This window comes from Misgurnus anguillicaudatus, chromosome 4, assembly GCF_027580225.2.
Source record: "Misgurnus anguillicaudatus chromosome 4, ASM2758022v2, whole genome shotgun sequence".
Lineage (NCBI taxonomy): Eukaryota > Metazoa > Chordata > Actinopteri > Cypriniformes > Cobitidae > Misgurnus > Misgurnus anguillicaudatus.
The window spans coordinates 36,965,092-36,978,769 of NC_073340.2; the positions used below are offsets into that span (position 1 = coordinate 36,965,092).

Below are 13,678 nucleotides of genomic sequence, written 5' to 3' on the forward strand. Positions count from 1 at the left end.
TCCATAACATCAATCCATCCATCCATAATATCCATCCATCTATCCATAACATCCATCCATCCATAATATCCATCCATCACATTCACAAAATAAATAATCTATAACATCAATCATCCATAACATCCATTTATCCATAACATCCATCTATCATCCATCCATAACACCCATCCATCCATAACATACATCATCCATAACATACATCCATCTATCCATCCATCCATAACATCTATAACATCAATCCATCTATCCATAATATCCATCCATAACATCAATTCATCCACAATATCCATAACATCTATCCAATCTATCCATCCATCTATCTATCTAGACTGCGGTATATTGTGACACCCCTAGTAACCAAGTTTTTCTTGTTTTATTTTTGTAAGGTTTATTGGAGCGTATAGTAGTAAACATGTGCTGGTCACACAGTCATACAATTTTGTCTCTCTCAGCCCTCCCGATGTGCCTGTGGCATAAACAGCTTTTGTTGTAATGATTTTTACATTTATGAGCTCACTGAAGTGTGATGTCATGACTCTTTAAATGAAACGTGTTCAGATGCTCGCACCTCTCTCTGTATCTCTCTCACACCCCAAGGGTTAAATGTTTCCACCCCTTCTGTTTCTATCATGTTAGTCATGTGTGTTTAATATGTGAACGCTGTTGTTGTTTATTCTTATTCATCGGCCCTGCTACAAATATAAAAAACCCTATAGATGAATAATATAAAGATACTGTATACTCACTCAGAAGAGTCAATAAAATAAATGACGAGAGCACCGATGCTCAGAGCGAACACAAGCACCACCTGAAAAATACAAGAAATATCTATTAGTATATATATATATACAAATACTTTAACACCGATGAATGTTCATCTGTAGAGATTCACTGATATTAATCCAACAATATCAAAAGATAAAGAGTATATAAAAGTCAAACAGACGGTAGTATTGCATTAAAGTAACCATTCATGAGCTGTTTTTAAAATATGCATGCAAACACTGATCCGGTGTCTGTTTTAAGCCGATCTGGGAGATTTTTCTCATTAGTATGTGTGTCCTGCTGGCACAGACCCGTTTTAATCGACAGATCCTCCTGATGAGATTTGGACAGAAATTAAATTCTGCGTAAACATCAAGCCACTGAGGACAGACGGTAAACATCAAATGTTACCTACAGCTTTAAGACGGCAGACCCAAAAATAAAAACCGTCATTTACTCCCCCTCATTCCCATCCAAACCGCTTTAAAGACATATGTCCCTATTCACTTTCACCGTACCAAATATCTGCTTTTGTGTTTCCCACTTCTTCAAACTCATAAGATAAAGATGAGAAAATGAGTTTTAAACAGGTGACAGCACAGAGTCAGTGAGCAAACGCTGACCCGCTCGCTCTTTCTCTCTCTCGGTCTGTTTGTGTCTCTCATGCATTTTGAATGAGCAGGTAGATTATTTTCCATGAGCGGAAATAGTATTGTCTCTAAACCTATACAAAACTCATAGTTAGAAAACACCTGCATCTATTTTTAATGGCCACACGTGAACGTCACAGTCGAAATGTTTCATCAACTGATTGATTTGATCAAACACTGTGGAGATGATGGACTGAATCTCCTCTCTCTGTCCTCGTGGGTCCTGCTGTCTGATTCATGCGTGGTCATGCTTTGACACACATGCATCTGTTTCCATGGCAATGGCTGGCGTTCAGCCTCATCTGAACAGCAGAGGGAGCCGCGTTCAGCTCATCTAACACAACAACAAACCGACAGATTCACAGAAAACACCAGGCCAACAACCGACCCGACGGAGCAGATACACAAATATTTCCTCCATCCTCTCCGAGACTGTTGTTGAATCCTAATCACGACTGCAGGTGGACTCATAATGAAACACTGTCATCACTTCTGCATGATAAATAAAGCCAGACATATTAAAACAAACTGACAACATGTTTGCTATACATGCATCAGACAGACAGTAAACAGACTAGATGGACTGTATGATCTCTGTATTACAGCTGATTGAATAATAAGAGGCTTGATGACAAAAGACAGTGTAAGTTAATAAACTAGATAAAATATTAGAAAAAAAACAATCATTTCTTTTTTAAGAAAACATGGTGCCAGGTTGCCCCACAGAGTTTGTGAGTTGACAGCAATTTTAATATTTATTTATTACACATTTTATATTAGCTTGGTACCGAGCCCCTAAGGTGACATTGGAGTAAAAAAATCAAAAGTTTAGTTTCGTGTGCTCACGCGAAACCTTCATGTGAAGATTTTTTTTTAAGTTTAGTTTCGCGTGCGCACGTGAATCTATTGCATGCGCACGTAAAACTATCGCGTGCGCATGTGAAAGCGAAAGATTCATGTGCGCATGCGAAAGTTCCACGTGAGCACGCGAAACTAAACACGATAGTTTCACATGCTCACACGATAGTTTCACGCGTGCATGCAAAACTAAACTTTATTTAATTTTTGCTCCATGTCTCCTAGGGGCTCCGTAGCTTGGTTTATTTTATGTATGTTAACATTTTAAACAATAAAAACATATCAACAAGTCAAATAAAATAAAATCAACAAGTAAAACAAAAAAGTTTAGAGTAGACTATATCAAAAAAGTAGCCCTCCAGATTGTTTTATCCCTTGCTCATAAAAGATTGGCGACCCCTGCTTTAAATTTTTTCCAGCGTTATGGGTGTGACATTTGCAGTCAAAACTTGAAATATAATTTCTTAGAGAATGCATTTATTACCTATATATTAAACCAACTGTGTATATTTTCCTGAAAATCTCCATCTATTTACAAGATTTCAATTTTAGATGAGGGAAACATGCATGAGTTATGGATGTGGCAAAAAAGGGACAACATACTTGTAGGAATTGTAGCAATAATACCCAACAAATGATGAAAGGACGTCTCTTGAAAGAGCATTTAATATTAATTTTATTCATTTAATAATTTATTCAATTAATATTATTCATTTTTGTATGCGCATTTATGAAATTTGCAATTACTCAACTTCAGTGGCGGCCAGTGATTTCTTTTTCCAGGGTGCACAATGTGAAGCTCGTCAGAACATGCATTTAGCCTGTCATGTGCGTGGCTTGTCATTTCAAAATATGTGTTCAGCACGTCATGTAAACCTACACTCACCTAAAGGATTATTAGGAACACCTGTTCAATTTCTCACCAATGCAATTATCTAATCAACCAATCACATGGCAGTTGCTTCAATGCATTTAGGGGTGTGGTCCTGGTCAAGACAATCTCCTGAACTCCAAACTGAACGTCAGAATGGGAAAGAAATGCGATTTAAGCAATTTTGAGCGTGGCATGGTTGTTGGTGCCAGACGGGCCGGTTTGAGTATTTCACAATCTGCTCAGTTACTGGGATTTTCACGCACAACCATTTCTAGGCTTTACAAAGAATGGTGTGAAAAGGGAAAAACAGCCAGTATGTGTCAGTCCTGTGGGTGAAAATGCCTTGTTGATGCTAGAGATCAGAGGAGAATGAGCCGACTGATTCAAGCTGATAGAAGAGCAACTTTGACTGAAATAACCACTCGTTACAACCGAGGTATGCAGCAAAGCATTTGTGAAGCCACAACACACACAACCTTGAGGCGGATGGGCTACAACAGCAGAAGACCCCATCGGGTACCACTCATCTCCACTACAAAGAAGAAAAAGAGGCTACAATTTGCACAAGCTCACCAAAATTGCACAGTTGAAGACTGGAAAAATGTTGTTTGGTCTGATGAGTCTCGATTTCTGTTGAGACATTCAGATGGTAGAGTCAGAATTTGGCGTGAACAGAATGAGAACATGGATCCATCATGCCTTGTTACCACTGTGCAGACTGGTGGTGGTGGTGTAATGGTGTGACGGATGTTTCTTGGCACACTTTAGGCCCCTTAGTGCCAATTGCGCATCATTTTAATGCCACGGCCTACCTGAGCATTGTTTCTGACCATGTCCATCCCTTTATGACCACCATGTACTCATCCTCTGATGGCTACTTCCAGCAGGATAATGCACCATGTTGCAAAGCTTGAATCATTTCAAATTGGTTCCTTGAACATGACAATGAGTTCACTGTACTAAAACGGCCCCCACAGTCACCAGATCTCAACCCAATAGAGCATCTCATCATGGTTCACATGATGCAACAAACACATATTTTGACATGACGAACCACACACATGACACTCTGAACACATATTTTGAATTCGCTCCGCTCAGCAGAGAAGTCACCCACCGCCACTGCTCAACTATGGACAATCATAAAAAATGCTTTAAAAACTTTTCATAATAAGTTTGACATTTGCATGGAATTGCCCTTATAAAGGTAAAAAATCTACAGTTAAATATTATTAATCCAACAATTGTGGTATATTAATCTGATGTACGGTTTGTGTCTAACATGTCCTCTCTCTTATTTGAGATCTAATCTGTGTGCCTGAAACGGAAACCCTCTTTGATTTCTAATCGCTGCTGGTGATCTAAGACATGTGAGTATTTGACAAGAGCGGAAGAGGATCTGATCTGACCCACTGTCACCCGCTGAAGAAAGACTCAACCCCGAGTTAAAGTGTTTACTACAGCTAGAGTAACATTAGATACAGAGGTCACAGGTCAGCTCTCATTTCATTAACTCTACTCTGTACAAGACTCATTAATACTCTCTGCTACATTGTCAAACTAAATTAAATAAACTGCTACAGTCACAATTTTAAAGTTGGAAATCATATTAGTTAAACGATGATAGCGTCAGGTTAAGTTAGCCAGAATGAGCTGCAAAGTGCAGCTGGTAGTCTGGTTAAGCCACACTAGTCTTTAGGTAATAAAGGTTAAACTCATTAACAGTACAATGATGACGAATGGCAGATGTTTGACACTTGGGTTTGTCGTAAATGTCACAGAGTTTAATGGGCTGAATAAAGCAGATATAGAGACACAGCAGGAAACCTGACCCTTCACTTACACCTCATCATCTGTCAACAAAAGATTGAGGAGAGAGAGAGAGAGAGAGAGAGAGAGAGAGAGGTATTTACAGCAGGTTATTGAATTATTTAAAGCGCTCTTCATCATCATCATCTTCACTCTCAGTAAATGAGGGTCGGGGGAGCAAAGAGCAAGAAATGTCAGAGATCTTCTATTGAAACATCTGCTGCTGATGGAGACCATTAGTGCTGCTCTCACTTATAGTTATGAATTATAAATGACAGCGAAGAGCTGAGAATTAACAGCATCATCTCATTATACTCAGACATTTTCAAACATCAATTTATTATGAAAAAAACACACATATATAGGTTTAAGTACACTTCCAGCTATTTTGCCTTTAATAATCACACCGAGTTATTCTGTTTATTCTGACCCTACTGAAAAATCTAGCTAAGACCAGCATAAGCTGCTACCTCTTTTTAGCTGGATTAAGGTGGCAGTAGATGGTTTGCAATGGTCCTCTCAGCCTGGAAAAGCTGGTGGGTCAGCTGGTCTTCCAGTTAGACCAGCTTAAAAAGTGACCAAACACAGCTAGACCAGCTTGCTACACCATCTAAAACCAGCTCACCAGCCTATGCTGGTCTTAGCCGGACTCATCAGTAGGGTAATCTCCATAGACTGTAAAAAGATGGATGTAGTGTCCATTGGTTTCTGAAGATTGTTTTTGAAGCTTAAAGTAGGAGTTGCCTTCAGTTGCCATCTTGGCTGTGCGTCATCGCGAATCACTCGCGGATATTCGAAAATGGGTAAAGAGGCGGTACCTGGGTGAAGCTGAGGTGTCTGGTTGCTGAAACCACGCCCGCCTAGCTCGATTCTAGTGCCGCAGTGGCTGTTCAACCGTCACTCAACTGGCCACGCCCTTAAATAGGCAGAACTTTAAGGCTTAATATAATTTAAACGGAGGAGTTACAAAAAAATTCACCCCCCTCACAGCTGTCATGAAGGGCAAACTTAGCTATATAGACCAAAAACACGTTTTGTAACAGGCTGTAAACATATTATTTTCTACTGTAAAGTTGAGCATTTTAACATGGGGGTCTATGGGAATTGACTCCCTTTTGGAGCCAGACTCTAGTGGACAGTCGGTGAATTGCAGTTTAAGTCACTTCTGTATTGGCTTCATCAGAGATTGGAAGGTTGCCCCTCAGTAATCTCATATGAACTTCATTCAGCTGAAGCAGGAGGCTTAATATTTACAACCGATCATCACACAACCTATAATAATTCAGGTGCATGTCTTCGAAACTGTCCAGATGTTAATATTGTGTGTATAAGACCGTACAACATTATATGTAAACACACCACACATTAAATACACAAAAACACAATAAATTAGTGGTTCTCAAACTGGGGTCCGGGGCCCCCAGGGGGGCCGCGAGATGGTGCCAGGGGGGCCCAGGTTCATGACATTTTATAAAATACATTAATTTATCATGAATTCTGTTTAAGAATTAAACCTAATAAAAATAAGGCTACTAACCAACAGCACTACTTTGTATAACTTTAATTAAAACAAAATTTTAGAACAGTTTTTGTCATAAATTTTCTTTGGGGGGCCGCACGCGGAAAAAGTTTGAGAACCACTGCAATAAATATATATCTATTGTGTGTGTGTGTGTGTGTGTGTTCCTGAAACAGGGCAGTGAGTTTGTCCCTGTAGAGATGTAACTAGAGCACCCACATCTCTTTAAACCTCATATAAACACGTACAGGTCACTCCAACGTCCCCAGACAGGAAATAATCAATTATATTTAGCATAGACAATGATGTGGTATTATTGAGGTGTCATTTAAATCCAATTAAGCCACATTTCCCTCCAAATTCCTCCTCTTAATAAATTATTGATTTATTTTCATTGATTCTGGGGTTGAAATATGACCTAGATGTAGCTGACACAGTGTCCTAACACCGCACGACCCGGCACAATAACTGTCACAGAAAATAATTACACCAAGATTTCACAACACAACAGCCGAACTTCTGGATTACTGCACCTCTACATCACAGTTTGTTCAGATGGGTCTTATTTGCTTAAAGAAGTGTTTTGAGTTGACTTACAGAAAATGTTACTTTGGACTTTGGTGCATTTAAATACAGATAATTTATTATAACGTCAAAAATGCCACTTTGTAGGTGTGAGAAAAAATGTGCTGTTCTTGTGTGTGTCCTTTAAAATGTAAATGAGTTGATCTCTGCACTTAATGTCAGTGCTGTGGTTGGAAATTGCAGATTAAGGGGCAGTATTACTATAATAAGATCCCCTTCTGACATCACAAGGGGAGCAAAAGTTCAATGACATATTTTTTCACATGCTTGCAGAGAATGGTTTACCAAAAATAATACTAGGTTGATCTTTTTCACATTTTCTAAGTTGATAGAAGCACTGGGAACCCAATTATAGCACTTAAACATGGAAAAAAAGGCAGATTTTCATGACATGTCCCCTTCAAATAAAACTAATCTTTTTTGTTTATTATTTGTTCCTCCCATTTAAACAGTTGCTGGGGTTTCATTCACATTCTGAAGACGCAAATAATGAATCTCCACAAACAATGAATCAAGTAAATGATGAATGCGGCTGAAATTCTGCTGTTCCAGCATCTATGACAGATGAACACTGATGATGAGAATAATACATTAACTACAGTCATTAAACCAACATTAAACACAGACAGCGTATGAATTAATAAAACCTTCCTGAAATATCCCTCAAGTACACTTCACAGAGGAGGAAGATGAAGAAGAAGAGGAAAGACACATTTAACTCATTCCACGCCAGCCTTTTTTAAAGTTTCACAAATGCCTTCCAGGAAAATGTTCTTCTAAAAATGTATAAACATAAAATTATATCAAATGAAAAAACAGAAAGATAGTTTCATTCTATCTTTATTTTTTCCCTGCTCATAAATTCTTAAATATTGGTATTTTTCTTGAAAGATTATCAAAACATACACGGAGTGTAAAATTTATAAAAAAAATTTTGCTTCAGTTTTTTATAAACCACACCATCTAGTGGATAGTCGTGGTATTACAGATAACCATAAAAACTCATCAGAAACACATTTTTTCATGCAAAGTTTTCTCTTAAATGACGAGATAACTCATCAATGGCGGGGAAAGAGTTAAAATAAAAGATTCAACTCTAAATCTATAAGGGTTCGATTTAGGGGTTGGCTTATGGAAGAGGATATGGTTTATATAGTATAAAAGTCATTATATCCATGAAATGATTAGTTAGCGTCCTGATTGGGGCCGTCTTGTGATACTATATATTTACAGGGTCTGAGGTCTTTACAGATCCTTCATATTTGTGATCCGGTCTTTGAAATCCAGTCTAGAGTAGAGTCTAAAGAATGTTCTTTACATTGTGTACGACAGTGGCCACCAACCCTGTTCCTGGAGATCTCCCTCCTGCCTACTTTATATCCAACCTTGCTTTAGCACACCTGCCTCCGATTTTTGGGTAGCCATGAAAAGCATGATTGGCAGGTTCAGGTGTGTTTAATTAGGGTTGGAGGTGAACTCTGCAGGAAAGTAGGGCTGTTTCTCAATATGCATTCTTCAGTGATTTTGCGTCCTTGTGTCCTCGCTCTACGTCATCATTAACCGCCGAAGTTCAATTCCAATTCGCAAGAACGCAAGTACAGAGGACGCATGAAAATACCCGGATGTGTTCGGATGCATCGAGTGCAGACTTGCTCGCTGAAATCGTGTTACTCCCCAGAAGTCATTGCGGCAAAACAATGGCGGAGGTCAGGTGACCAACAGGAAGATCGCACACATCTCAATTCTCATAAGTGCGTTCTGTGTTCTTGCGACCTTTTGAGTTTGTTCTTCCGAGGCCGTCTGGCAAGTTCGGTCTCCACGAGGACGCAAGTCCGTTCTTTGCGTTTTTGGAATTGAGAAACAGCCTAGATCTCCAGGAACAGGGATGGTGACCACTGGTGTAGGATGATTTTATGTAGAAAACTGTAAATCAAACAAAAATGACTCTAGCTGGGTTTTCACAGGCAGGATCACAAATCTTCAATGACCGTATCCGTCACATGCACTACATTTAAAATACACTCATACCTTGTTGCTTTAAATACTGTACACACACACACACACACACACACAAACACACACCTGCTGGAGGAAGTTAACTGCTGTCACCATGGTTACAGACCAGTCTCACTAAACTACGAATATAAGGAGCCATCACTGTAATCTAGAGAGGAAATGACTCATCAATTAACCAGCGGAAGCACACACAGACACACAACACACACACACACACACACACACACACACACACAAACATGTTTTCCTGTTGGCAGAGCTTTGCATTAGCAATGAAAACTCATGGGTTTGATCCCAGTAAACACAAATACTGACCAGAAATATAGTTAGTAATGCATTAAAGTGTGTCCCAATTCCCAAATAGATAAATGTAAACGTAACACACACAAACACATACACACTTAAACTCTTACAATTAACCGTGTTTTACTACATTAAACTGTGGTATTCATTGTAAGGTTATGGTTAGCAACCACACAATTACTCATGATTTTTCTATAGTTACTGTATTTAACAGTGGTATTTGTAGTAAACCACAGGTAAAACTATGGCCGGCTTCTCATTACCACAGTCAGATTGTGTGCTGTACGCTTCTGAACAAATAAAGTGCAATGATTTTAAACACTTTTAAAAATAAAACGCTATAATTTCATTAGTTGACAATCAAAGGTTTTAATGATTGTATTGCACTTTTGTTAAAAGAAATAAATATCTGAATGGCAACCTTTTTATCTCACAGTATATGAATAAATGATGATGTAGGCTATGTTTGAAGAGAAACACATTTATGTTTATTTACACTGCGTGTGTGTGATCTACATTACAAAGGCAAAAGCTACTATACTGTAAGGAGACCCCAACAGTGCTTTAATAATTTAAAAGGGACATTTCACAAGACTTTTTTAAGATGTAAAATAAATCTTTGGTGTCCCCAGAGAAGTTTTAGCTCAAAATATATCATTAATAATTTATTATAGCATAATAAAAATGCCACTTTTTAGGTTTGAGCAAAATGTGCCGTTATGGGTGTGTACTTTTAGATGCAAATGAGCTGATGAAATGCAAATACTGATCGCCGTAATGGTGTTTGTTGGAATTGAAACTCAATTGTGCTGTCAATTATTTTCTTTCTGCACTAAATGTTAGTGTCGTGGTTGGATAGTGCAGATTAAGGGGTGGTATTATTATAACAAGAACCCCTTCTGACATCACAAGGGGAGCCATTTTTTTAACATGCTTGCAGAGAATGATTTACCAGAACTAAGTTACTGGGTTGATCTTTTTCACATTTTCTAGGGACCCAATTATCGCACTTAAACATGGAATAAGTATATGTCCCCTTTAAAAATAATAATAAATATTTGTAAATAAACATAAAAAATGCAAAAAAAAGAAATTTTAGGTCGATCACTATACTGTAGCTGTGTCTCAGGATAATCTGCTCTTATTTAAGTCTCTACTGTAAGCTGTCTCAATAATGTTACACATCGTGTGTCGTCCCTCCGTCAGGACAACAACCCCTAATTTAAATCCCCACATCAGCTAAAACTACAACATATAGTCTGAGTTCGTGACACACAAACCTACCAGCACACGTCCAGTGAGCGTCTGAGCAGAGATCATGACCCCGGCCCAATCCTTCACTGAGGTCATCCAGCCCACCTCACTGGGCGGCGCCCCCGTCTCACGATCCCCTCCTCCTTTAATCCCACCATCACTGATGACAGCTGGATTACTCACCCGCTGCACATTCTGAAGAGAGAGAGAGAGACTCATTCAGACAGCATCTACAACAACAACAACATTATCATTTTGCTAGAACAAACATCTAAACGTCAGACACTGGAGGTCAGTAACACATCCAGCTCATATTTTCCTCCAATTTCAAAGCAGAAATAAGACATTAGGATTTGCATGAGAAAAACATAACACTTATTGTTCATGACAGTAAAACACATGACCTCTTTAACTCTCATTACTGGAGTCTATATTTAAGCATTATCATATTTGTTACGCTGATTAAAAAAAATCGGCATGAGCAGATCCATGAAAACTAAATCAACTGACAGAACACAGTGTATCTGGACCAGAAACATCTAATCATCTTAATGATATTACATCTGCAGATTGAAGTTTATCTCTACAGGACAGAAGATGAGATGGGTCTTCATTTATTTTCTGACTTTGTATTTTTGTGAGTCTATGTTGTTTTAGTGATCATTGTATGTTTTAGAAATATGCCAAATACATTTTGCAGAAAGTAAAGCTTAATTAAATATATTTCTGAATTTGAAAATATATTTAGTTTAAACTTCATATATTAACATATATTTAAAATATATTAAAAAAATGGCCAGAAAATATTTTAGTGAGAAATACATTCCTGTAAACATATTTCAAAATATATTTCAGCTCATATTTTTTTGCCATTTTTTGTATATTTCGAAATATATGTAAAATTATGTTTGAAATATATTTTGCTACCAATTTTTTTTCTGCATAATTTTTCCTGCATACCCATTATTTATTTTTATTTATTCAGACCACACAGCCATTGCTAAACATTTGTATAAAACACAGAATAAGTTGGATGAAATGTGCAACTCTTATCATACAATGGTACGCATATAACAGTGTTGTAGTCAAGACCGTCTAAACCAAGACCAAAGCCGTTTCTCAATACCAAGTACGCCAAACTCGGACTTGTGTCCTTCGTAGTTCGAACTTGCAAGTTCAGACTCGGAAGAATGAACTCCTTACGCGAAATGCATTCTGGGAAACTTCGCTGTCATAAGTCCACACAAGTCTCCTCCGATGCATCCTCGATAAAATGGGCGGATCAAGAACACATCCGAGGATTTTATGTGAACTTGGGCTTGATGCGAACTTTGATTTGGAACAGTACTTGGTCCACGACTGATGACGTTTCGCAAGAACACAAGTACAGACAAGAACGCATTTTGAGAAACGGCCCAAGACTTTAAGGGGCCAAGACAAAGGCACGTATTCATTTGATGACAGATTTTTTTGGACAATCCAATTCATCTTTTACAGGCACAACAATAAAAAAACAAGTAAGAAATAAGATTCTTATCCAACCACCACATTAATGATGTTATAATACATAAATTAGACAATGCACTAGCAAATTAGTGTAATTTTCACAAAGATTATGAATGTAATTTGGTCATATTAACTAATCATTGCTCAGTCTTTTCCAGTTGTGCTCAGTCTTTGTTTACAGTCTTAAGATCAAATCATTAAGTGTGTGTTGTCTAATGATTCTAGTCTTAGACTTTAAGAGCCAGTTGTTGGCAGTCTTTCTCATAAAGATTTTATCAAACGTGTTTAATATTTGTGACTAAAAGTAAAACAAGGCGGCAATGCAGAATGTCCAGTCGTGACTAATCAGTCATTAAATGTGTTGTGCAAGTTTGTGCTCCTTTCTGACGCTCAAAAATTAAAATCTGCTTCAAATCACAAGAAACAATCCTTAAGTGTGTTGTGCCCAGTCTTAGTATGTGTTAACAAGTCCTTAGGTGTGTCTCCAGCTTTAGTCTGAGACCAAGACAAGACCGAGACCGAGATCAAAAAATGATCTTATAACACTAGTATGTAATGTTTTACATTTGACAAACACTACAGCAGAACAGTGTTGTTAAACACACCCTTCACCTGCTTCTCTATAACTGTAGACATCATTCTGTCTAAGACCTATGAAGGGTTATATTGTGTCTAAAACAGGATCTCTGTACTAGAGTCAGGTGTCGGCCAGAGAATGCCACATATGTGAGACACGCAACACAAGCAAACAATCTTACATGTCACGCTGAAATATACACGCACACACGTTAGTGCCGACCTACCGGCATACAGCAAAGAGAAAATACAAGCGCACGCCCCTTAAAGACTTTATAAAGACTGTGACCCTGACGGCTCCACGGCTGTAAGGTGACCGTCTGCTGGATGTCAAATTGATTGACAGCACCACAATCTTAACATATGACACTAGTAGTAGAAAATGTACAACGGTGATGGGTCATTTACCTACAGATGTTTACAGGTACAGTAACAGAGATGACAAACTGAAGAACTCACAGTGACATCACAACCTGCTGTGATGTAGTTCAGTGGTTCTCAAACTTTTTCTGCGTGCGGCCCCCATTGTGTACGGTGCATTCCATAACGGCCCGCCCCAAAGAAAATTCATGACAAAAACTATTCTAAAATTTAACATTTTAATTAAACAAAAAATATTAAATTATACAAAGTAGTGCTGTTGGTTAATAGCCTTATATAATTACACAGAATTCATGATAAATGAATGTTTTTTATAAAATGTCATAAAACCGGGGCCCCCCTGGCACCATCTCGCGGCCCCCAGTTTGAGAACCACTGACGTAGTTCACATAAAAGACTGACAGCACGTGTCTCTGTCACTGACAGCAGATCAGTTTATCTCTAGGTCATCTGTACCACTGCACTGGTATCAGATGGCTGCGGACTCTCATAACACCTGTCAACACTGACCTCAGAACAGCAGACTGACTAACTAAAGACTCGCTTCAATGACCTTACACTGTATTCAAAGAACGATAAAAA

General features: G+C 38.3%; 1 protein-coding gene across 12 annotated transcripts in view; it reads right to left on the bottom strand.

Moving 5' to 3' along the window:
* LOC129420586 (calcium-activated potassium channel subunit alpha-1a) overlaps nucleotides 1-13,678 on the bottom strand; it is an 81,937-nt gene that overhangs the window by 50,981 nt on the left and 17,278 nt on the right. For all 12 annotated transcript variants that reach the window (XM_055175577.2, XM_055175585.2, XM_073867240.1 and 9 more), the window contains exons 2-3: nucleotides 10,664-10,828; nucleotides 747-808 (exon numbers count right to left, since the gene is read on the bottom strand). In XM_055175577.2, the coding sequence (XP_055031552.2) occupies nucleotides 747-808; nucleotides 10,664-10,828 (227 nt within the window). The remainder of the gene's footprint in view (nucleotides 1-746; nucleotides 809-10,663; nucleotides 10,829-13,678) is intronic.